The sequence below is a fragment of the Mus musculus genome, chromosome 6 (assembly GCF_000001635.26).
Source record: "Mus musculus strain C57BL/6J chromosome 6, GRCm38.p6 C57BL/6J".
NCBI lineage: Eukaryota > Metazoa > Chordata > Mammalia > Rodentia > Muridae > Mus > Mus musculus.
In genome coordinates, this window is record NC_000072.6 from 5,168,090 (window position 1) to 5,194,628 (window position 26,539).

At 43.5% G+C, this 26,539-nt stretch overlaps 1 protein-coding gene across 4 annotated transcripts; it reads right to left on the reverse strand.

Annotated features, from left to right (window-relative positions):
- On the reverse strand, positions 1-25,898 carry Pon1 (paraoxonase 1). 4 transcript variants are annotated; one of them, NM_011134.3, is made up of 9 exons: positions 25,587-25,857; positions 18,845-18,915; positions 17,209-17,264; positions 16,657-16,825; positions 13,350-13,476; positions 9,121-9,321; positions 7,653-7,734; positions 3,652-3,780; positions 1-407 (listed from the first exon to the last, which is right to left on the reverse strand). In NM_011134.3, the coding sequence occupies exons 1-9, from the start codon at positions 25,658-25,660 to the stop codon at positions 249-251; spliced, it is 1,068 nt and encodes a 355-aa protein (NP_035264.2). In that variant the 5' UTR covers positions 25,661-25,857; the 3' UTR covers positions 1-248. The 4 variants fall into 4 exon arrangements, with proteins under 4 accessions (NP_035264.2, XP_006505074.1, XP_011239351.1 ...); XM_011241049.1 differs by lacking the exon at positions 1-407 and adding an exon at positions 1,791-2,378 and having other exon boundaries at positions 25,587-25,898; XM_006505011.2 differs by lacking the exon at positions 9,121-9,321 and having other exon boundaries at positions 25,587-25,898.
- Positions 25,899-26,539: the final 641 nt, after the last annotated feature.

The window sequence follows — 26,539 nt, forward strand, 5'->3', positions numbered from 1 at the left end:
AAATTTAGCCATTTTGGTGAAAAAAATTTTTTTAATTGATAAGTGGTGTCTTTAAGTAGTCTAAGAGTAATACTCAAGAAACCCTTGCTAGTTAGGATCTATTGCCAGGAAACTCTCATACCTTCTTATGTCTGAGACTAAGGTCAGCATTCATTAGTTAGCAGAGATCACTGTGGTAGGCACCTTACAGTATGGCAAAGGATTGAAATAATGGCCTCACTTTCGATGACGTGCGTGCAGCTGGCTTGTCACAGATCACAGTAAAGAGCTTTGTGGAACACAGTGCCAATCAGCAGTTTCCCTTTGTACACAGAGGCGACCGTGGTGCCTTGCAGGACGGTACCATTCTCTGCATAAACTACAGTTATTTTGGGGTCTTCGGATAAAATGTTCTGGATTCGAAGCACCTGTCAAAGAAATTGCATGAGGTGAATATTTTTGTTAAGTTACTTACGTCAACTTTGAACTTGGAGTTATTTCTCCCTTAGACACATTATCTCATATAATTTCCTCAATTGCGTTCTGTTCTAAAATTATTTTAAGGTCACTGTTTTCCTCATTTGTGATTGGTCGAGTTTTGATCCTTAACACTAGCAGTGCACATATGAGCACACAGTGCATGAGGCAGGGCATATAAACAAGCGCTGCAGCCTGGATGTGAGACCTTAGAGCACACTAAGGAACACAATAAATGGAATTCATACACTGAGTTTCTATTCGAGGAGTCATGATTTGATTGTTCAGTTGGTTGATTAGCACCAAGGAAAAAAAGTTCTGTGACTTGGAAAAGAAAGCCATCAAGGCAGAGCACCCAGTATGGCAGTGTGGGGGAGCCAGGGCCCGGGCATCAAAGGGTCAATGGCAGGATTCAAGTGACTTCCAACACAGCTAGCTCCAGGAAATTGCTGCAATGTTAACTTGTTACTTACAAAGAAGTCGGTATGGATGTACCTCAGTTTAATAAGCCTCTTGTTCATAAGAACTAAATCTTCTATGGGCACTGTATTAAAAGTATTATATTCTATTTCCCTTACCAAACTCATCATCAGAAAGGGAGCAATTCTTTTTTTTCCAAGAACAATAAAGCAAAGCCTTGCTAGAGCAAAGGACCCAAGTTTACCAGATGAGCTAACAAGCAAGAACAATTGGAATTGAACATTCTGCCCAGCTTTTTATATGCTGAGCACTCCACAGCATACATTTCTCCAATTCTATTAAATATACAGTTGAGCAAGCCTAATAGCAAAAACCTAGCAAAAGACACAAAAGATTGGCATTAAACACAATCATAATCTCCTGTAAATTTGGAGATAACCGGGTCGGAAGCCATTCATATTAGTTTTTTTTTTTTTTCAATAGAAAGATACAGGAAGAAGGTGTGTGTGTGTGTGTGTGTGTGTGTGTGTGTGTGTGTGTGTGTGTGTGTCTATCTGTCTGTCTGTCTGTCTTAGGTGAGTTAGACTGATTCAAAGCAAGGTTTACAAATACATATTGTCTCAATAAAGTAATAAAGTAACAGCGTGTGGTTTGATGGAGTTACAGGTACAGCTACTCCACACTGAAGACTCAGGATAGGTGCTGTGAGGTCCAGTGTGCAAAGCCTGACAACCTGTGTCTGCCCCCCAGAAGCCACGCAGTGGGAGAAACCCAGTCCTCCCATCCCCCAAGTTGTCTTGTGAGCTCCATGCGTGTGTCACTTGCATGTGCACATACACGCAGAGAGACACACAAACACACAAACAAATGCAATAAAACGTCAAAAGAGGAATCATTCGATAAGTCAGGTAATGTGCAGGCGCTGGTGGCAAATGGGTTCCAATTTTATTATTTGCACTGTAAATAAATTCAAAATAACCTGCCAAATAAAGACAAGGGACAAAACAGGATCTTTGAGTACTATAATGAGGGTAGGAGAAGTCTTGCTGGAGATGTACAGATAAGATGGCCATACACTGGTCCTCTGCACGGCCTTGTTCAGTCAGCCTTCTCCATAGGTTCCACATCTGCAGATCTAGGAGACCTCAGAAGGAAATAGGTGTGTGTGTGTGTGTGTGTGTGTGTGTGTGTGTTATACATAGTATAGCAAGAATATTCTTTCATTTTCTATCACTACCCTTTAAATAAGACCGGATAGCTATTTGTATAGCATTTACAGTGTGGGTATTATAAGTAATGTGAAGGGGTTTAAACGCACAGGAATGTCTGAGAAGATCTTTCTGTGGGTAAGACCATTTGCTCTGTGAGTGAGACTCCTTGATTGGAGTTCAGATCCCTAACACCACAAAGGAGCTGGTCGTGGAGACGTGAGCTTATGATCGCAGCACTGGGGAAGTGGAGGCAGGCAGATCCTCAGCTTCTTTGTAACCCATTGGCAAGCTCTAGGTTCAGCAAGAAGCCCCGTGTCAGAAAATGAGGTGAAGAAGCAGCTGGGAAGATCAGCACCGTGGACTTCTGGCCTCCTCTTATGGGTGCACACGTACAAAGGCTCCCAAGTTCACGCATATACACAAACACAAAGTGTACAAGAGGATGGCTGTGCATGGATCCTGCTAACATACCACATAACTTCATATCAGGGACTTCAGCATCTCTGGGTTTTCTATCCGGGAACTACAGAAGCAGTTCAACAAAGATATGGACAGAGGCTGTAGTGGTGCCCTAGATGAAGGACTGATGTGAGGGAAGGAACGTTATACAGGACAATGGAAAACAAATGGATACAGCCCATCAGTGTGACATTACGGTCTTTTTAAACTATTGTGAATTCCTTTTTTTTTTTTTTTTTTGGTTTTGGTTTTTCGAGACAGGGTTTCTCTGTGTAGCCCTGACTGTCCTGGAACTCACTTTGTAAATCAGTCTGGCCCCGAACTCAGAAATCCACCTGCCTCTGCCTCCCAAGTGCTGGGATTAAAGGCGTGCGCCACCACAGCCTAAGTTGGAGGAAGTCACTACTGAAATACGGATGTGGGCACCATCCATTGCTGGCAGCTCTTACGCCCATCCTTCAGGCCCACACTCCCTGGGCTCTGACGAAGGAGCCTCTCCAGCTCACCTTCTGGCGTGCCGGAAAGGCCTGAGATGAAGCAGACCCCCGACCGGAACCTTGCTTCCCCCTGGAGATGACACCTGGCTGGCTAAATTCTCAGGTGCTGCTTCCTGCAAGCAACCCTCCATTTGTGTTTGTGCATTCACTTTGTTTTGATTTTACTTTTCCAGTGCTGGGGGGTGCTTTTTCCCGGTGTTTCATAAATGCTAGACATGTTTTCTTTACTGTGTTACACTCCAAACACACTATTTCCTTCTCTTTCTGGTATTGGCAGCTGTTTTGTGCACAGGGGCAGGGAGGAGGAAGCACACACACACACACACACACACACACACAGCCCCTTGTTACTGTGTCAGCTCCTGTTGGTGTCCTTATAAAAAGGTGCCAACACCTTTGTACCCACCCCCCAGTTACCCCATAATAAAGGGCCACCTGTGCCCTTCCTGGACTCTGACCAGGACACCTCCACAGACCTTTTGACTTCTAAGCACCCGGGTCATCTGTTATATGGCCTCTCTTATTTGCACAAACTGGGGAGAATTGTGTTTTCAGTTGAAACCTGGTGGTGAGGGCCAGCTTGTGTCCACTTCACCCTGCAAACTGACCTCTGAGCCGGGAGGATTCTCTGCGTCATAGAAAAAGATCCTCATTCCGTTGGGATGGCATCCCACCCAGAGGTCCCCTGTCACAGGATCCACAGAGATGTTATCCACAAGGGTGTCAAAGTTGAGGACCTGCCAAGGGACAAAAGAAGGAGCATGAGGAGATGAAGGGCTGGCCAGAGGCAGTTCAGGGGACAATCCTGCTGCTCTAGGCCACAATTCGGCCCAATTCAGCTGCACTGCAGGATGTAGCTGGCCTTCTGGCCATTCTGTTGGGTGCAAAGACACACTGGGTTTAGGGGATGGGTTACAAAGCAAAGACTGGCTCTTAAGAGTTAAGTGAAATCATTTATACATGAATCGAAAACCACAAAAGTTATTTAAGTGTAGCATCAATCCATTCTTTGCAAAGAGACATGTGCATGTGATATGTTTACAAATATTCCAAAACCAAATAAGAAATGCAGATTCATTTCTGAGGAGGAACATGGAGGAAATGTTGGTTTCTTTATGGCTAATCATAGTAGGCTGTGTAGCCAGGAAAGTAATGATCACCTAGGGTCTAATTTTTGCCTTGAAGTTGAGGGAAAGTTTGTTGTTTTGCTTCCTGATGTTATTCAACTCCCTGCTCCTTTGCCGTTTCCTCTCTAAATATAAGCTGCAAACGCATGATGGCTGCACAGATTGCTGTCGTGGCTTTGCGCCGGCATCATAAATAATAGCAACAATTCCTAATTCCGCCATTCATCATCCTGGCTGCCTTCTACCGGTAAGAAATCCCATCTATCTGTTTACCTCTAATTCTCAGTGGAGAAACAATATCTTCTGTGCACTTCTGAGTCCAGCGATCTCAGTACCCAGGGACCCCGGAAATAACTGGTCGTGACTCTCTGAAAAGGTCTGAGCGTGGGTAGGCAACTGTAATGTGCTGCCACTGCCCTCTGCATCCTGCTCAAAATGAGAGCTGTCCTTGCATGTCCGCCGAGGGATTAGAGGGTTCAGGCACCCTGGCAGAGCTTCACTCTCACTGTCAGGAAAAACTGTCAGCCTTCAGCCTGGCAAGAGGCTGCCTTAGCCATAGGAGGTGGCTGAGCATGCAGCCGCAGGTCAAAATCTACTCCTGGCTCTTTCCAGCCCCCAGGCGCCATTGGCCCGGAGTTAGCTCTCTACTGACAGGCTTGCATTAGCATCTTTGAGTGAGGAAAAGGTGTTATCTACTGTTCCACTGTTAGCACTGGCAAATTCCATGGTGGATGGTAGCCTACGGAGAACCCCCATGAGAGGGAGAGGGGTACGGGGAAGCCACAGAGCCCATCCACTCTGTCCACAATTATCATCTACTCTGCCAGGGACTCAGCTCAGCACCTGGAGTGTGCAGAGCACTGGACAGACATCGCTTCCGCCAAAGACCAGCCGCCATCCAGCAGACAGCCTGATCTGCGTCCAGAAATGCACTCTTGCCCTGTAAATACCCAATGCCTAACCAGGTGAATAAAATAAAATAATAAAATAAAATAAAATAAAAAACCATTATGATGGGCATCTGCATACCATCTCAGATCCCACAAAGACATGTGGAAGATACTCAAGTCTAAATAAGACACCAGATGGAGTGTTGACAAGGTAGCTCAGCAGCAAAGTGCTTGTCACTTTCCCCACAGGGCCTGGATTCTATCCCCAGAACTACCTAAAAGAAATGCCCTAAATAAGGAGCTGGTTTTTGTTGTTGTTTTGTTTTGCTTTGTTGTGTTTATGTTAACACCTGGATGTTTTGAGAACTCCAGCTCACTGAAATGTGGCAAATTCTGAGTCTTAGAGTCTTGGGGGAGGAGAATCCCTTTCAGGGTGGTAATGCACAGGGAGCAAACCATTGGTCATCAGAACCATTTCTCTGTGGGCAACCGAGCAGCATCAGGTACAGGTGTATGTTTGTGCAGCTCCCCCCAGCAGCCAACCATCTCTAGAGCTTTCAACTAGCCCAAGAGAAACTCTGCAGCCATTATATGACCATTCCTCATTTCCCATCATCCTGTTGTTCCAATAAGTTTAAAGTATTTGAATTATTAAAGTTATTGTAATTATTCTACTGGGGGGGTAACATCTTGCTATATAAGTCAAGGTAGCCTCTGGCTCAGAATCCCCCTGACTTAGCCTTCTGAACACTAGGATTACAGGTGTAAACCACTACGAATGGCTCTAGGTCCTTCAAATAAATGAAGTCATGATATCTGTCCTCTTTGTCTGGCTTATTTCACTTAGCATAATGTCATAAGTTCATCCATGTTGTACCCTTCCTCTGTAAGACTAAATAATGTCTCATTGTATGACTACATGACACTTGGGGCAGGACATACACTATTCACCTTCATCACAGATTTGATAATTAACATCAACAAATAGCTCAAGTCTCTTGGCATTCTTAAGCAATCCTGGGCTAATAGGAAATCACATAAGAAGGAATGTCACTGCATTTGACAGGCTGGCTTCTGCTAGGTTGGTTGTAATGATGAGAGACGACCGTGTTCTGTTACCAGATGTGGAAGCCAGATCTGACCCCAGCCCTTACAGGAGCAAAGCCCTTGGATTCTGTGTTGAGTGTATATTGGATTGAGTTTTATTGCGACATTCCTTAACTTTCACTTTGCAGTAGTACTTGCTGTTCAAAGCACGGTCCGTTGTTATTCCCTAAGCCACTTGGAGTGTGTGAAATTTCGTTTCTCTGCAGCTAATATTAAACTAGCTCTGCCGATGATTTTTAAAGTCCAACATGATGTCAGATTTGATGTCGCTCTGAGGCAATTTCCTCTGAGTGAGGCCCCTTGTGATGGTTCCTGTGACATGGTGACAGAAACAGTCATGGAATTGCCAGTGACAGTGCTCCTTGCTGTGGGCATGGGTGCTGTGGTTTGTAGTGACAGGGGCCGCTTTATAATGCTCTATTTGCAAACCTCCTTTCTTCCCCTTTACGCAATTCTAATTTATGACTGAAACTTTTAGCCTAGACCAGAATTAGAAGGGGAAAAGGTAAAGTCCTGATATGGAGTGAGCCCCATTATAGTAATTAAACAAATGTTTGCTAAATGCTTATTAGATATTAGGAATTGTTCCAGTAATGAACAGAAAAAAATCTAACCTGGTGGATCCTATTGATAGTCAAGAAGACTTGTAAAATGTATAGTGTGCTGGTAAGAAACACTGAACGCAAGAATTAATCCATTGAGGAGTCAGGATCTATGGCAAGGTGGGGTTGGTATGCGAGCTGTTAGTAGTTTGGGTTTTTAGGAAAGGTCTCACTGATGTGCCCCCATCAATAGGAAGTGAAAGATGAGAGAGCACAGAGATGTGGAAGACAAGGGCCAAGGGTTTGCTGCTGGGTCCCTGGGAACAAGTAGAAAAAGCAGAGGTGGAAGTGGGGGCAGATTCGGGAGTAAACAGGTCACCCCTTGCAGCCATTGTGAGCTTATGGCTGCTGTAGAGGGAAATGGTGAGATATGAGAGGAGACGAGGAGACTGTTTCTATCACCATAAAGAGAGGGGAGAGAGAGAGAGAGAGAGAGAGAGAGAGAGAGAGAGAGAGAGAGAGAGAGAGAGAGAGAGAGAGAGAAACACACACAGAGAAACAGAGAGAAACACACACACACACACACACACACAGAGAGAGAGAGAAACACAGAGAGAGAAACACACAGAGAGACAGAGGCAGAAGAGAAAGGAGTAGCAGGGGTTGAGGAAGAAACCTGGGCAAACAACCCCAGCTTAAAGTCCTCTAGAGCAGAAAGTCTCTGGGTTGCCTAGGTGAGATGCCCTGCTTGCTGTTTTCCATTGTGCCACAGAGTAAAAGTAAACAACAAACACACAATGATACTGATGGCTCCTAACCAATAAGTGGAAAATTGCTTCACACCTACTCAAATTAGAGCATTCCTTTCTCCCTACTTTTAATTTCACAAATCAATTAGAATCTAATTATCACTCAACAAACTTACTGTGTTAATACAGCTTACCTTCAATGGTGTTAAAGTCCAATTAGCATGCTTTTCATACACATGAATCTTGTGAGCCAGCAATTCAGCTATATAGACATACCTTCAAAGAAGAAAGAGCTCCGTCAAAGTGCTTGAAGTAATGCCAAAAGCTGAGTTGGGAAAAGTTGTATTGGAGTGGAACTTTGCTTAGAAACTAGAAAATGGAATTTATCTCAAAGCAAACTCAGTTCTGAAAGAACTTGATGAGTCCTTAGGGCTCACCTGCTTAATCACAGGAAAGTCTTTACCCAAGGTTATAGGTACTCATCCTTGATCTGCAGAGAAGGAACTCAATGCTAACATCAGCTCTTCTTACTGACATTGTACATTGTTCCCTTTGATTTCTCAACCTAGGGGCAAGCCTAAGGTTCTGCATGTCAGAAGGGAGTAAGGTCGAGCTTTGGGGAGCATCAGGAAATCCTCTTCATGACAGTCCTCTAGTTCAGCCAGAGAAAGTATGAGAGAAGACAAATTTTCGTCTTCAATGGAGAGAAGTCTTCCTTTCTTTCTTTTTTGAGCCTGATCCTAACATGGTGACACCATACACCATAAAAATTCCTGCTGAGACTAAGCTCAGTACATTCTAGAGCAGTAAGAGAAGTAGTGTGTTATTATCTTCTGTGGGGATCAGAGACAATATGAAAAACAGAAAACTTCTGACATCACATTTTCTGTATTCATGATGCTCTGAAATTCTTGGTGATATGAGGTGGGGCATGGATGGATGATGGACAGATTTTTATATCTACATTGATGCTACCCAAAGTGTGATGCCCAGACCAACAGTGATCTGTGAACTGTTGCAAAGCCAGCATGAGATAGTAGAGTGCATCACTAACAGTTACATTGACTCTTTCATACAATAAGTAAGGCGGATTGAAGGAGAAAGATCCTCACAGGACCATGCATTTGAATGCTTATTCCTGCAGTTGGTCGAACTGTTTGGGAAGAATTAGGAGATGTGTTGGAGAATGTCCCTAAGGGCTGGCTTTGAGGTTGAAAAAACCTGGGCATTCCAAGTTAGCCCCTTCCCCCACCTCAACATGTAGCTCTCGGCTACTTCTCCAGCAGCATACCTGCCTGCCTATTCCTCATGATAGACTCATCTTCTGGGACTGTGAGCCCACAATTAAACGTTTTGTTTTATAAGTTTCCTTGGTTGAACTCTTTACAGCCATAGAAAGGAAGCTAAGAATAAGAGGTGCTGATGAGGGAGGGACCAGGGCCTTGCTTTATATTGTGCTATAAGACCCTTTTCGTGATACTGACCCAACTACATACAATATTGACTTATTAGAGAATCCTTAAGTATCAGTAGTGTTGGCGTTTTTTCCAGTTTCATCTTACTAACACAACAGATAACCATACTATATAGGAAAGGACTATGTTGTAAAGCTATATAAGGAGACGCCAAGAAAACTCATTGTGTTCTAGAAAGCACACATACTTGCCATCAAGGGAAATGCCAATGCCATTCGCGAAATCAAACCCTTCTGCTACCACCTGGACTTTATCTGGACTGTAGTAAACAACATTGGACCACGACAGACCCAAGTACATTTCCCAGGACCGTAAGTATGGGTCAGCAAAATAGTGATCATTTGTGGCATAAAAGCTCTCAGGTCCAATAGCAGCTATATCGTTGATGCTGCAATTAAAAATATATATATATGATTATACACAGAGAGATAACAGTTGAAAGCAAAAGAAAAAAAAAAAAGCTTGATGAGATGAAATCTTCACACCATCAGAGGTAGCCCAGAGTCACTACAACGTCAGTTCTAGCCAATTTCCAAAGGTAATAAGATGATTATTAGCACCGAGACATGAAAGTCATATGAGCTGTAGTGTAAATGTAGCATTGTGGGGTGTGTGTATGTGTGTGTGTGTGTGTGTGTGTGTGTGTGTGTGTGTGTGTGTGTGTGTGTATGTATGTATGTATGTATGTATGTATGTGTGTGGTGTGTGTATGTGTGCATGTGTGTGTGTGTGTGTGTGTGTGGTGTGTGTGTGTGTGGTGTGTGTGTGTGTGGTGTGTGTGTGTGTGTGTGTGTGTGCATGTGCGTGTGCGTGTGCGTGTGCGTGTGTGTGTGTGTGTGTGTGTGTGTATGTGTGTGTGTGTGTGTATTAAGCCTGAGATCATTGTCAGAGCATGGTGAATCAGCACACACAACACTGACAATCAACCTTATTATAACACAGAGTAAAAGCACTGACCACTGTGGTTTTAGCATTGTTAGCTACGTGATATATCAACCCTTTTGCATGTTGGGGGCCTCAGTTTCCTTCTCGGTGACGGAAGGATGATGGTCTCTTGTGTTGGCCATAAAGTTCTGTGCCTCTTAACTGAAGGAGCCTGTGAGCAAGAATGTTCAGAAATGGGTGCCTGGCTCTTTTCTCTCTGATTAGCATTCTCTCTGTGCTGCTGAAAATGTAAGATAGATGAGTCTATTTTTCAAGCTTTAATAGGTACAATAGCAAACACATAAGTGAGTCATTCCTTGCTGATTGAGGTGACGGAAGTTCCCCGGGTGGGCAAGATCTGAGAGAAAATTATCCTTGCTCTACTGCAGAGCATATAGTGGGAAAGGCGTCAGCTGTGACGCAGCCAGCTCAGGAGCGAGGGAGATAGGGCTCAGAGCCTCAGTTTCTCATCTGTAAAGAGAGCTTAAACGATTCTCCCCTCAAAGTTGCACGGCTCATTAGGAAAGCCTATGGTCCAGAATCTCAACTGTGGAATCACAGTGGGAATTACAATGAGCCAATGCTGTCCGCTTTGCAGGGAGCCAGACTCGCGAAGTCTTCCATCCACAGCCGCTACTATTACCGCAGTGGAAAAACAAAGCCCATGGAGTTATGATGAGTCGGTGCAGGTTTCAGACAAAAACTGGCAAGCTGCTGCCACCTCTCTTTTTAAAGCAGATTTTAGAAAGTACTATGCTGTTCTCCATTGAAACGGAGCAGATGGGAGTGGTTTGGAGTAATAGCTTTGAAATTTGATATACTGTTTGAATCTGAGTCTGCCTCCTATCCCCACCACGTGGGGCCACAGCATATCACCCATCTTTGAGCCAGTTCCTGAAACTCAGTGTTCTTTCTGTAGCTTGGCGTGTTGGGTAAAGGTTAAATGAAACAGTAAGTGTGAAAACCTTGCCATACTGTCTCGTATGCATAAAGGACAAATAATAACAGTCAGGATGTTGTTATTAACATGATTAGCTTACAACAGATTTAGTAACTCAGAGATGTATACCATAAACAACCCTATAATATGAAGTGAGAAATGTACATGCTAATCCTTGTGTGCAGAGAGCCAGATTCTAGTTAACTGTGGTGCCCTGGTTGCTTGCAATCTAGCTCTATGCTGCCAATACAGAATATTTTCACAACTGGCCCAGAAAAAAAAATACATTCTTGTTCTGTAAAACCGGAAACACTTGAGTTGCCCAATATTAAATGGTAACTAAAGAATAAAATTTTTGTAATTTCTTGTTACTCCGAGTACCAGCTCTGGCTATAAGCTAATCCCAGCTACATTAATGGCTGAAGTTGTCATCTCAGGCAACAGCACAGGCAGACCAGGTCTTAAAAACAATTAAATCCACATGTGGCATAAAGCTAATGCCAACTTATGGAGCTGCTCCCAGACAGTCAGTGACGTACGTGTTTAAGGCACAGCACCTGACTGTAGCTGAGACTCCATACACTCTTACTGTTACCAACATTGCCTCAGCGTTTCCATTTTCCATGTTTTTCTCTGAATATTTTTTTGGGGGGGTGGTTCTTCAGATACTCGATGGCCTCATTCTGGCTGAAATTAGAGACATGTGCCATCATGCCTGCTTCATGTGGGCTTGTGCTGGGCATTGAACCCAGGGTTTTGTGTATGCTGGACAAGCACTTTTTCAACTGATCAACACCCCATCTCCTAAAAGACACTTGTATAAATAGAGAGTTCTACCTTTAATCTACCTCTAACCTAGTCTTGCTATGTGATTTTATCCTAAGTATGCAGAAAACCTGGGCTTTGACTCCTACTTGGACAATAAAGATTAGTTAGGCTTTATTCAGTAACTTGACTGCTTCCCACTTTGCTTCCTTGTCTTCAAACCTGCTAAGTGAGGAGGGAGAGGAGACACACAGGTCTACTAGAGAGTAGATGCCAAGACTTTGCTAATGGGCTGCAACAAATTCAGATCTAAATCTGCAAAAACCAAGGTGGATGAATGCTGTTCTTGAACTATATAAAAAGATGCAGGACTTCTAGAAGACCATAAAAAAGTTATAAAAGTTAGTTAGGGAGATAGTATTAGATTCTCTTAAGTCTTTCACTGGCCCCATAGACCACTTCTTCATAGGCAAAGTGCAAAGGTTGATGTTTGGGGTTGGTCTGGTTCTGTGTATACAAATGTCAAATTCCAACCCCCAAGATCTGGTTGCCTTCAGACAAGCAAATGCTCATGTATAATGGCCCATGTTGTATAAACCTTGCTCCCCAATTTAAAGTTGTTGGTTAAATTAAAGTGGCTATAGCCAATTATTGGGGAGAGTGGAAGTAGGTGGGGCTTCAGTTATCAGGCTGCAAAGTCGAAGGTAAGGACCATGAAGAGAAAAGGGAGGATGAAGGAGGAGGAGGAGGAGGAGTGAGGAAGAGGAGGAGGAGGAAGAGGAGGAGAAGGAGAAGGAGGAGGAGGAGGAGGAGGAGGAGGAGGAGGAGGAGGAGGAGGAGGAGAAGGAGAAGGAGAAGGAGAAGGAGAAGGAGAAGGAGAAGGAGAAGGAGAAGGAGAAGGAGAAGGAGAAGGAGAAGGAGAAGGAGAAGGAGAGAAGAAAGAAAGAAAGAAAGAAAGAAAGAAAGAAAGAAAGAAAGAAAGAAAGAAAGAAAGAAAGAAAGAAAGGAGGAAAGGAAGAAAGGAAGCGAGCGAGCAAACAGGAGGTCCCCATTAGATGTGATGGGCCAGGAGCACGTGGCTGAGTGAAATGATCCCTGAGGACCGACTGATGGAGCAGAAACAACCCAGGCGAGATTCAAGCAGCAAGCACATGAGGAGCTCAGCTGGGAATTAGCCAATAAAGCATACAGAAACATAGTTTGGGGGTGATTCATCCAGTATTTGTGCTAAGCTGACTAAGTCCATAGGCATCTGCCTGAATTATTGGTGGGCTAGCCAGGTCATGTGAGGAACTATAGAGTTAATTAAATACTGTTTACAGCAACAGATTTACTTTGTGTTGGGTTGACCTGTTGAGATCCTTAGTTGTCTAGTTTTCCCATGTGTTATATTGCCTAGGAATCTAACATGGAGCCCAATATTCCCACTAATGTGTAAAACACACCAGTAGATGTATAAGATGCCCTGTGTTTGGAATGCTCTTTTGCATATGAGTCAAAATCCCAAGACTCTCTGAGATTGTTCTTGTAAAGACACCTTTTAAACAATTTCTTGGGATGATTTGAATAAAGATACAGAGGATAGGAGATCTGCTACAGTGTTCACCCAGAACAAGGAGGATGGAGGAAGAAAGGAGTGAGCCCACTCTTAGGGTCCCAGAGTTTCAAAGCATTCTGAAGAAGAACGGACAGAAGAGTTGAATCTGCCCTGGCCAAGAAGAAAAACTAACTGTGGCTGAGCCATCTTCCTCTGTTAAGGGAATTGTACATACAAAGCACCTCAGTACCTAGGCAGAAGTTCATGTGTGATGGTTTTCAGATGCAAGAGTGATCTTTCCTCTTCTTGAAATTTAAATACCTCCACAGTGGACGAGGAGTCTGGATGGTTTACCACCAGTAGGTACACAGTGTTATCTGAGAGGAGACAAAAAAACAAAACTGGAGGCATTAGCAAAGCTCTCAGCTGTCACTTATAGCAATTTCCACCCACCTCCAATGAATACTTAGCATGTCAGGTGGATGGAATATTTTCATCTTCGGAGAGAAAATCATGCGTGATTACTCCTAAGAAAAGTGGCTAAAGGAGAAGCTAGTGACAAGCTCCGAAGAAAAAACAACTGAACTTTAGAACAAACATCACCACCATTGAAACTCCAGTGACAAGCTCTGCAGACTCACAACTTCACAGGAGAAAAACAACTGAACTTTAGAATGAACATCACCACCACCGAAACTCGAGACAGTTTGTTAAGCTTTGACAGTTCAAATGATCGTCACAGGATACCAAGCTGGGGTAAAAGGACTGAGGGTGTGGGAGCTGGACTAGATGCTGTGGCTGCTTGTAATTTACACAGTGCATAGTGAGCTTGCCTGCAGTTTACACAGTGGAAGATGACAAATGCCTTAGGAAGGATGTCAGAGAGAGAGACAGACAGACAGAGAGAGAGAGAGAGACAAAGAGACACAGAGAGAGACAGGGACACAGAGAGAGACAGAGAGAGACAGATACATAGACACAGAGACAGACACAGAGATAAAAACAGAGAGGGCGGAAGTTAGACATAAAAAAGTTAGACCACCTTCTAAGAGGTCAAGAAGGTATGCGATAACTCTTGAAACCTCTGACATATATCAAATTGGTATTTAAAGAAACTGGTACACTGTTAAGCATGTGTGAACAGAAAAGCTAGCTCAGATGCACGTATTTTTAATTTGTGTTAGATTTAAGTACTGAAAAGAGATAGTGTAATATGATGAAGAGTCAGTGGATAATTTAGAGTCTTATAATGACCAGGGACCTTCTTTCCAACATGATGATATTAGAGCAGAGACCGACAAGAAGAGAGAGTAAACCAAGTGTATATCTGGAGAAATTCATGTTGAGGGAAGAGCATCTGCCAAAGCCCTGAGGCAAGAGATTCCTTAATAGTGAAGTTGGGATTAGAGCCGAGAGAAAAAAAAAGTGGGCGAGCTAGGGTGGTTGAGGGAGAGGACCATGAGTGTTCTTTCTGGGCATTGGGTAGGATATAGGTTTAATCATTAGGGACCATGAGCAAGAAAAAAACATGTCCTGAGGCTACAGCAGAAATTCTGGCATAGAAAGAGTAGAATGCATGTTATCAGAATAACACTAACCAAAAAAAAAAAAAAAAAAAAAAAAAAAAAAAAAAAGACAGGAAGACAGGAAGGGACAGGAGAGCCATCTGACAGGAAGAATCAAAAGCCCCTGGGGGAGTGATCCCCAGACAAAAGTGGGGATTAAAACCAGAATTCATACTGTATTCAGGAGATTCGACTTCTAGAAGTTGACCCTCAAAAATGTGTAGAGAGGATTCACGTATAAGAGAGTCACCCTGGAACTGCTTGCAAACAGAAAAAAAGTGAACCCCTTCCTTACATCCATGCAGAGTGGAGATGCTCCAGAGGTCTCACACAACTGAACTCCAAGAACCCCCAAAGTGGATCTAAACTCACAGACACAAAAAGAAACCCAGGACACAGTGCTGAAAATGACAGCTACCTACAAAAAGGTCTGCTAATACTATACCAATTTTATTTTTTAAAAAAGTATATAGATAGCAAACACTGTATTTCTTTACACTTAAATTATTTTGAGAAGAAAATAAAGTGGCAAAGATTGGTTGAGCGTATAGAAAGATCATTGACAAGTATATACATAAGCACACACAAACATAATCGTTGTTTGACATTTTCAGTTAAAAGGGATCAGCAGAAAGGTACACAAACAGAAGTATCTATGAAGAGCCTTCAGAAGAAGGACTGAAGATCTAAAGGGAAAATAATATTAATAACATATATTTGGGGGCATTCTCCTAGAATATAGGCACAGACACTGGTATTAGTTTGAAATGCGTGAAAGACAGAAATAAGGAAAGAGGCAGAAGTGTCGAGCTGATGTATGAGGGACTGAGTGCTCAAAGTGTTTCAGTGATGGAGGAGGGGAAAGCTGTCAGGGAGCAGAAGCTGCATCCAGAAGCAGGAATAGTGGGGGCTAGGGGGGCAGTGATGCTCTTGAAGGAGAAAATGGGTAATAGAAAAAAGAGAAGGGAAAAAAGGAAGGGAGAGAGGGAGGGAGGGGGAAAAGAAGGGAGGGAGGGAGGGGAGGAGGGAGGGAGGAACAAAGAGAGGAAGAGGGGGGACGGAATGGAGATCATGAGCGTCAATAGTCCTGTCTGCTGCCCCAGCCACACTTAAGCCAGCAGAAGTCAGTTCTCTGGGGTTGAAGCTAGTATGTTGGAGATTTTACATTTGCCAGTTGTTTCTGTGTGCAACTGGATTGGAGAATAATTACAGTGCAAAGGAAATGGCAGCAAACATAATGGGAATGACAGTGGATAAATGCATCGTGGGTGAGAACATGCAGCTAGAACATCCACATGAAAGCCAGCATCTGAACAGTGAGCACCCAGCCAGGGTAGGGCCCAGCTGAGAGAGCTGTGCAGGAAAGCACCGCGTCTACTGTAGAGCTAGGATTACAAATGCTTGCATCTTCTTTCAACTGTTTAACACGGGGAAAATATTCCAATTAAAGCTGAATATGTAACTATTTTGTAGACATAATAGGAATGTTATTTTATAAAATTGATGGCTTCACAAGTCTCAAATAATGGGCATTTTCAAGTATTGAAATGATTTTTAACATGGTTTACTCAACATTGGCGCTGTGGTGGTATGAATAAACTTGGCCCATGGGGAGTGGTATTGTTAGGAGGTGTGGCCTGATTGGAGAAAGTTTGTCACTGTGGGGGTGGGCTTTGAAGTCTCATATATATGCTCAAGTCCAGCCAGATACAGTCTCTCTTGACTGCCTTCTGGTCAAGATCTAGAACTCCTTCTCCAGAACCGTGTCTATCTGGACACTGCTATGCTTCCTGCCATGATGATAATGGACTGGACCTCTGAACCTGTTAGCCAGCCCCAATTAAATTCTTATAAGAATTGCCTTGGTCATGATGTCTCGAGAGCAATGGAAACCCTAAGACAAGTAAGGTCAAAATCGACAAAAATTGTTCATGATTTACCTTTGGTAGGATAAGGAGAAATATACACAATTAATTTAATATTAATTATTACCTTCATCTGTGAATGTACTAATCCCATGAGGGTTAAATGAAGATATATCCAATGTATTTCCTATAATTTCTAACTCTGACACTGCTGGCTCCTTCTTGTTCAAGTCCATCAGAAGTATTTTTCCAGGCTTACTGGGATCGAAACTTTTTATTCCAGGATACTTTAGCCCCTTGAAAGAATAGTAGAGAAAAAAACAGGCATAGCATAGATATTTCAAGAGCTGAGAGAGGTGCTGATTAACCATGTGTCCACTCTAACTGCCCTGTGCCATAGATGACTGCAGGTCTACCTCTTAACTTAATGACTCGTGTGACAGGCCCCCCAGAACACTCTGGAAGCAACTGGCTCCTCTATGGTTATCCCACACACATCTCCTGTCACCTTCATCCACGTCTTATGTGCACACATCACAACTGCCGTTCCTACAACACAGGAAGATGGTTGCCCATCTCATTTGAACGTGGACACTGGTATACAGAAGACTCAAGGAAAACTTATATTGTCAGTCCCAGAATATGTTCAAGAATATAATAAATGTCAATAAACACTCACAGTGCTAAAGAAAGTTAGTCCATTAGGCAGAATCTCTAAGTCTTCAGCACCCGTCTCTGCAGAGAAGGTAAGAAATAAGATAGATTGTTTCAAACGTGGTGCAGGAAGCCGATCCTTTAGTTACCTCATCTTGCTTAAAAATGGGTCTCTGTCTTAACATCTGTTTGCTTGGTTCCGAATGAGTTCTTCCACTCAAAGTCATGAGTGTGATCATAAGAAAAACAAAGAATGATTTTTTTATATATTTCTTTATTTATTTTAGGCAGAGTTTGTGTTACCTGGGCCTCAACTTCACTTTGTAAACCGAGCATGGCCTTGATCCTGGATGTCCTAGGTGAAGGGATTACAGACACATACCACCTTGATTACATGGAATTTATAAAAATACCAATATCGTCAACAAGCACAATGGCCATTTTTACTTCAAATCAATGGCTTTTGTCTCAGAATCGAGATCTCTCATATATTGTCCATGGAAGGTCACAGAATATAAAACAGGTCTGATCATTTGGAAAGAGCTTGGTATTAACCTGAACTTGTAAACTCCAAATGCATGTGCTGTGCCATAGCTCCAAAACAGCTAACTGTCTGAGAGGGATGCTGGAAGTACATGCCGACTCCAGATGTATGTTTCAAGTGGGAATACTTTGCTGATACCTGGGAGCATGCACTTGCTAAGCATAAATACCAATAAAATATCTCTTCAAGTGAACTACTGTTTAAATATATTTAATCTTTAAATTGTTCAATTAATATAGAGACAAATGAAGTATTTGGTTTTGTTGTCATATTCTCAGTATGTGTGTCTATTACTCTAATACTCAGGGATATTTGACAACAACATTATACTTTCCTAGAAAAAGTGTTGTGCTATGAGATATCTGCTCACACTTAAGAATCTAAACGACTCTTCTTGGGTAGCCTTCTGGACTATAGGCATCTCAGACAAATAACTCCAAAAGCAAAAGCCAACAACCATGGCCCACTCTAAACACAGAAAAACTGGACCTCAAATGAGTTGACCTTCAATAACAAGTCACAGGGTTGAGCTCTGAGATGCTCTGAGTAGGTTAGCAGGAGTCGCCACTCCTCCACCTCTTTATCTTTCCTGACAGGTCTTGCCTCCCAGGATGGGGACCAGTAATTATCTTCACAGCTATGTCTGTAGCTAGATATCAGCCTATTCCCCTAGTTCTGCCTAATGAGATCCAAGGGGAAATCTGCTGAGAACGTCTGGGAAAGACTCTCCTCTCCAACACTCAAAAAAAAGTACTCGAGAAAATGTCTTGTGGTAAATGAGAGAGTTCATTAAGAATTACTCTTTATTTTAGCATTTACATCATTCTTCACTCTCTCTTTTGCCAGCTCCTTAGGTGTGCCATCACGAAGCCATTGTTCTAGATATATGTTCTGTTGACCAAACAATACCCAATCAAACTGAAACTCCTTGGTAATATGCCCATGGAGTCGAGTAAAACCATATGGTATTCATAATTAACTCCAGACTCCATATTACTCTCCTGGTTCAATGTTGTAATTTTGAACAAAACTGAACTGGCACATTAAGAAAATATATATAGTGATAATATTTTTTGCAGTTAAAATTTGATGCTTCATCGTCTATCCATATACATACCGATTCCTTTAACTAAATTACAGTTAGGAAGTTCTACTGGCGTTACTTCACGGAAAGCATTTAATCTTGTTCTGGGAGGGAGAAAAGAATAAAATACACATTAAAAATTCAGAAGGTAGAATTAAGGTGCAAAAGTAAGCCCCCAGAGTTCTCTCCGAGTGTCTTTTGCCTTGAGTTAGTTAGCATTCCTGGGCAACTGAATCTTCAAGACCAGTGGGGACTTAGGAGTATAACACAGAGTTGAGCAAAGGTTTTTATGTTCAGAACTGGGCAGATGCACAAAGAAGCATGTGGTGTCCCCCAGGCTCTGTGCACTGCGGCAATGACAGGGACTATTTCATCGGCTGTATCCAGATTCCACTGTGGAAATTTAGGTTGAATATGTCACAAATGCCCCAGAGCTGCTCAGAGGAAGAGGTTGCTATTTCTCCAAACATGTAAACTTTAAATACATTCATAGTTACAAATCAATGAAACATTGGTACCCTGATAGAAGCATAAAGCATTCCAAATGCTTACATTAACATTGGGATGCCTTCCACATAATTGAAGAATGTACATTCTCCACCTTCCTGTTCTGTCTAGCTCTATAGCCCAGACACGGTGTTTGCCTTTCAGCTATGCAAAATACTCAAAAATGCAGATGTTAAAAAAGTATTTACAACGTCAGTAAATCATATCCAAGGCCAGCCTGTGAAAAGGCATCGCACACAGGTGGGCAAGCATCTAGGCACATACATGTGCACAGAGGCAGGGAAATAGCGTCTTGACTCTGAGGACATAAGCATCACTGGGGGATAGTTGAGTGAAGGACAAAGGAAAAGTGAACAGATGTGAGAAGGAGACACCAGCAGGCTCCTGCACGGAGCAAAGCCATTGATGTGCCATTTGAAAGACGCAGACTACTATGCTGGCACAGCTGGGAGATCAAAACAACAAATTATGCAGTTCCAAAAAAATGACACGGTATATAGTCTTAATAAGTACTGACAATTATCCAAGAGTCCCTGAAAATATTGTGTGGCTTGTAGTGAGCTGCAATCTTCTCTCCTACCTTCTTGGCAATTTAGTTTCTCAGAACATGAGCCAGGAGTGGGTAAAAAAAATGTATAAAACTCTACCTCACCGTGACTGAGAATGCAAAGGATAACAAAAGTTGAGAACGTGTTGCTTCAAAAAAAATTGAGGTATTTCTACCCTCATGCTATTGGCTATCAATGTTACGGTCTAGGGCAGTCTGGACTAATAGGGAACAAGTGCTGCCAAGTATCTCCTTCATGAGAGCAGCCGAGTTTGTCCTCAAGCATGGCCAGAATGGAAGCCACTGGCATGGATGATAGAAAAAAGGACATGATCAAATAGATGGGCCAAAGTCGAAGGCTGTGCTCCCTCAGTGAAGGAAACAGCTTAGAAAGCCCCCACCAGAGAAACTGCAACCTATCCCTTGACTGAGAAACATTTCAGAAATGGAAAATTTAAAAAAAAATGTCAGACTGTAATTTGACATTGTCACCATAAATGCTTATGACAGTGCAATAAAAGGAAAGCGGTACAGCGATGACTTACAGACGTTTCAGTCCGAGATCTCAATCATGAAAAGCATTTTAGATGGTGCAAGCAGACAGCATGTGTGCACAAACCTACCAGCAGCAGCAGCAGCAGCAGCAGCAGCAGCAGCAACAACAGCAACAGCAACAGCAGCAGCAACAACAACAACAACAACAACAACAGCACACTTGAAACAAGCTTCACAAAACAATCCACTAGTCCTCGGGATCCGGGCTTTTCCTTTGCTTCGTGAGGGATTGAAATCAGGGCTCTGCACAATATCGGCTCTGCCACACTTGACCTTTGAGCCATATCCCTGACCCCACGTGGTCATTTTTTAATTCTTGTTTTGTTTTGTTTTTCCAGTTCCAATCAATATAAAAATATTGGTCATGATTTATCAAACTTATTTTGTCACTAGGAAAGACACTGTCCTTGGAAGAATGTGCAGTGACTGTTTCTAGGGTTCCTCGATGAAGTAAAGCATGGGTTCAAAATATTAAGGGCAGAGGTCACAACAGAAGGCAGAGGGGCAGGCAGAGGGGGGTTTTAAGCATGTGAAAACATTGAATGTGTCGAAACTTGTGGAAGGAGCCAGTGACATGTTTTTTTTTCCAGTCAAAGTACACAAAAAGAATAAAGTGAGACCTGGTTCACAAGGTCCACTAAATACGACAAGTTTACACAGGACAGAGAAAGGCCAGTTGGCTCATCTGTTCTCAACAGAATAATCCCAGCCTCATAGTGGGCAAGAAGGCGGGCACTCCGTGCCCCATTCCTCTGGGTCCAAGTTTATGACCCAGACAAGACAAAACGCAACAGGATGCTATTGATACTACAGTTCAGGTCCTACATGTGCCCCTTTTAGCCCTCCCTTGTGTGTTTGTTTCCCTAATTACAGATGGCTACAATTACAAATCTGAAGTGGCTAAGCCAAGGTTGGAACACAAACATGAAAGCAAATCTACAGTCAAGCCTCTCACTAGGCACAATTTACAGATAATGCCACTGTGGGGACGAAGAAGAAGCACTGGATACTTGTCTGCCTCCAGTGTCTATCTAGCTCTCAGCTCTAAGGCTGTTCTCTGATGATCAGGAAATATCCATGTCAAGGGCAAATGTTCTGGGTCAAGTTCAATGGCTGAGATACGTCCCTGACTCCAAGACCTCTGAAGTCCATCCAGAACTCACATAAACTTTGCTATGAGCTGTTCTGTACAAAGACACACTGGAGCCCTGCCAAAGCACACTAGGCTCTTAAGCTACGCTGGCGCTCTGTGGACCCAGGGACTTCCACTTGTGCTACCAGCCTTTCCTCATTCGTTCTGGATCTCTCTATGAAGGCTACTGTGTGCTGAATCCCACACTAGGGTCACTCCACAGACTTCCTCACTTAATCCTTCAAACAGTTTTTTAAAATAAAGATTCATGGTTTTCAGGCTGGGAGTATAGCTCAGACTGAGGTCTTACTTGGCATACTCAAGGTCCAGTGTTCAGGGTTCAGTTTCCTCTCTGTCTCTCTCTGTGTCTCTATCTCTGTCTCTGTCTCTGTCTGTCTCTCTCTGTCTCTCTCTGTCTCTCTCTGTCTCTCTCTCTCTCTCTCTCTCTCTCTCTCTCACACACACACACACACACACATTTTCCTTGTTCCATATGTAAAAGAAAATCAAACACCATCTCATTCAGATGTGATCTCTTAACTTAAAAGCTACCACAGAGGTATGAAATTAGGTGTCATGATACATAGCACTCTGCTTCCCACTTCTTCATGCCCCTGCATCAGCCCACATTTTTTCTCTACTTTGAATGTGCTTTATTTCATCACCCACAGCTTCTTTCTGCCTTCCAAAGCCTCCCGTGGTCTTCTGTGATGGGATCTGTAGCTCCTTCACTCATTTTCATGGACCATGACACACATGCCTACCAAGTTCCTTGTCACGCTGCTTTTCAATAATTGGGTTTGGATCTTGTTGCTTCCTAATGCCACACCATACTGAGCCTCTGGGTGCACAGAGAGGAGACTCAGATGGCTGCTGAATTGTTCTATGGTACTATTAGACTAGTGCATCAGACAGAGAAGAGGGTATAGATACACTGAGGGGGGCCAGCAGGAATGAAAAGCAATTAAGCCTTAGTCTGTCTGTCACAAAGAATTATGATAATATTGAAATGTTATATAACCTATCCTCACAGGCTCATTTGTGGGAGGTGTGGTCTCTGAGGGAGGTATGGTCTCAGTGCAGTGATCAGAGGCAGAATTTTAGAAAGTGACTGGGTTGTATGGAGTTTATTTAATCAATAGAGTAATGCTTTCATGGATCCATAATTGAATAGACTCTTTGGAGATCACAGACACTATGCTAAGGAAAGTAGGGTTGGGTTGGAGGAAGTGGGCCAATGGGCTTATAGCTTTGAAAATCTGTCCTTCTCTCAGGCATTTTACTCTGATTGGTTCTCTCTGCTTCAAGGCCATCACGTGATAAGTAGCTCTCTATCACCTGCTCTTGATGGCCCACCTCGTGCTGTTCTTCTTTACAGCAGCACCACGTCCATGGACCAGCCCCAATGGGCTTCAACCTCCAAAGCTTTCAGCCAAACAAGTCACAAGAAATCAAACTAACACACCCATAACTTATCAGTAGGCTCTTCGGGTGGGTTTTGATATCACATATGGCTTATTATCTGTCCAAATTTATAAATCCTACTGGGATGCGTGTTATCTTCTCAGAAGTTTTAGGAGAGAAACAGGCTGGAATGTTTCTTGGCATTAACATCATAGGAGGAATTGAAAGTTGCAGAAACAAAGTCTTGTCCATGTCGCCAGTCATCCACCATCCTCACTGCCTAGGATGAGTGTGAGGTAGCAGAGATACGTTGAGGAATTCATGCTAACCCTGTCATTCCCATCCAAAGAAGGAAACACAGAGACCTTACATGTCATGGTGGTAAATCTCAGAAGGAGTCTCTTTGCTTCTCCACATCGCACATCCTCAAGAAGTGTTCCGTGTTGTTCTGGGTGTTCTCTAGACTTGTATGATCTATAGCATGAAAAGCTACATGCCAGATCTGACTACAAGGGTGAACCAGAACCGTTTTGATTTCTTCTTCTCTGCCTCTCCCACATCATGAAATTCTCCAAGGCACAGGATGGGACTGCACAGATTCTGTGACTTGCCTTCAACTCCTGATGTATAGGCCAAACCCCTGCTTGCAAGCAGTCGAATCCTGCAGAATAGAAGGCTATATCTATTCTGAGGGAGAGCTTTCCTTGATGCCCAGATACATCAAAGTCATGTCTGTTTTTCTTTCCTGGGCAGGTTCATGACCTTCCAGAGTCTCATGTGCCTTTTCTCCAAAATAGGGGTAGGTCATTATTCATCCCCCAGGCTTTCTGGCTCTGGGACCAACATGGAAGGGGGGGTGAGTACCCTCTCCAGAAGAGCATACAAGTATCCTGGGGTGAGGAAATTTCCTCAGTAATGCTGGTCTGACTCAACCATGTAAAGGGGGGCCTAAGACTTAGTATATCCAGAGAGGTTTTGGGTATCCCTCAGGCCCTTAGATCCTCTTGTGTGTTGAGCCTTTGGGGTTTCTAGAAAGTTGATGTTGTTTCCCTTCCTTCTCCTGCTTGGAATTTCCTGGGATTCTGCACACATTCACAATTTATAATTTAACTAATTTTTACATATTTAAAAGCCCAAAGTTTGACAAGGTAAAAACCCAAATCCGGCTATAGAGATGGCTCTGTGGTATCTCATCTCTGTGGTATTCTCACCACTGGGACCCATATAAAAGCAGGGCGCAGCAGTGTACGCCTGTAATTCCAGCATTGCAAAGCAGAGACAGGTGGATTTCAAGGCTCCTCAACCAGTCATATCAAGGCAGTCAGGGAGCCCCAGGCTCAGTGAGAGACCTTGCCTCAAAAATGAGGAAGATAGTGATGGAGGAAGATTCCCAAGACCAATACATAATCTCCTCAGATCTCCTCAGGTGCTCACATGAGCAGGTGCAGCTGTACACACACACACACACACACACACACACACACACACTTTTTCAAGCTCAAATACTTTTCTAATATTTTATGATTTAAGAAATAATAATTTATACAACCCAACTCTGTGGAGGATTCAAATTAGTCCATAAGATTATATAATTGTTTGTTTCCAAATAGTCCATGTTCATTAATTTTTTACTTCAGAGTAAATAACACAATAGTATTGACTAAAACTTTTTCAGGAGGATGGTGTGTAGACTTTGGACCCTCATAAAGGGTTATCATAAAACTTCTTATATATCTCTAGCCTCCTGCCCATTAACACTCTGGTGGGTTCCTAAATTCTTTCAAGGGAAGCAGGAAATAATACCACTGAATAGCTACTGCATTCCAGGCTTCTTGTTAGTAGTTTTCTGTGTATGGTACCATGGCTGGTTTATTGGAGCATTCAGTGGTTAGAGATGCAGTGTTGTGCCCAAGATAGCTTGATCAAAGCAAAGCCAGACAAGCAGTGGAGTTCACGATGCCCCTTACCTCAGCCCAGCACCCTCTGGAGCATGTAGGCTACCCCAGGGATCAGTTGCTCCCGGTGGGCCAGTTATAAGCAGTCTTTCTGTCTATTTCCTTAGTGGAATCTCAGATTGAGATTCTCCAAGCCAGGAAGGTTTACTACATCTAGTACTACATCTTTTTCACTAATGTATTGACTAGCAAACTAACTCCATCCCCCAATACACACACACACAGACACACACACACACAAACACACATACACAGACAGACAGACACACACACAGACATACAGACACACAGACACACAGACACACACAGACACACAGACACACAGACACACACACACACACAGACACACAGACACACACACACATACACACACACCAGTCTGGCATTTGGAATTTATTTTTTAAAGCCAGGTTAAAAAGTGACTGTAGCTAGGCACACAGACCTTGCAGAAATATCATTTGTGTACCCTGACCCTCTCTAGCTCTCAGACACAGGGCAGGTTTTTAACAAGCACAGGGAAGACTGACAACATCTATGAGGCACTCTGAGATGTGCATCCTACCCAGTGCCTATAGATTTAAAGAACCAGGAGGGGTGTGGAGGAGCTCCTGGACCTGGCAGGGGTAGGAACCACGTGGCTGCAGCCCTCACCCCAACCACCCCAACACAACTTACTGATAGGAAGACCGATGGTTCTTGTAAAGTGCCAACACCAGTCCCACGAGGGTGAGTGCTAGCAGCTTCGCCATGGCCTGAGACAGATGGACAGGCTGAGGATGGACAAGTGCAGCAACACTGGTCAGTCCTGAGACCTGCAGCCCAGTGGCTTTGACAACTCTGGATTGGCCGGCCAGAGCCTGTCTGAGGCCCGCCCCCAAGTGCCACAGCTCCAATTTAGCCAGAGTCCTCCAGAGGCACTCTGCTGGCTAGGTGCTTCATTTCCCTCATCTACCCAACCCATCCCCCAATTATAAGGCGAGAAAAGGCAGACATAAACTGGTCTGGAGGGGATTAAGCAAGCAGGAGGAAACAGAGAGCCCTGGGAAAAAATGTGCCAGGAGGGTGAGCCCTTTGCTTTGTGCCAGGAAATAAGTAAATAAACAAACAAAGCAGTTCTAATCCTTGTGGCTCAGAGGGGTTCACCATGATAACAGCCAATTACGAGCACAGAAAAGAGTGCCTAGGTCGGAAGCCCTAAGGTGCAGGCCGTCCTCACCAGGAGGCCCACACAACCGCAGCCTCACAACACCACCATTTCAGAATATCTCCTTCTCCCAGTGCCGCTTCTAAGTTCCAGCTCCCCAAGACATAATATTCCACCATTCAGCATCTCTCTTATGTGACTGAGGTTTATTGAGTGCCAGCTATGTACCAGGCACTGTTCAAGATGCTAAGAGGCATGACAAGTCTCTATGGAGCTTACATCAAGTGAGGGGAGTCAAAGAAATCATCTCTGTGGAGGCCAGTGCGGCTGCGCAGAATGCACGGGGACTTGCTGCCAAGCCTACCAACCTGAACTCCGTGACTAAGACTTGTGTGGTGGAAGGAGGCTTGACTTCCGCTGCTTGTCCTCTGACTTTCTCATGTGCGTGTAAAGATGCTTGCGCGCACATGAGTGTACACACACA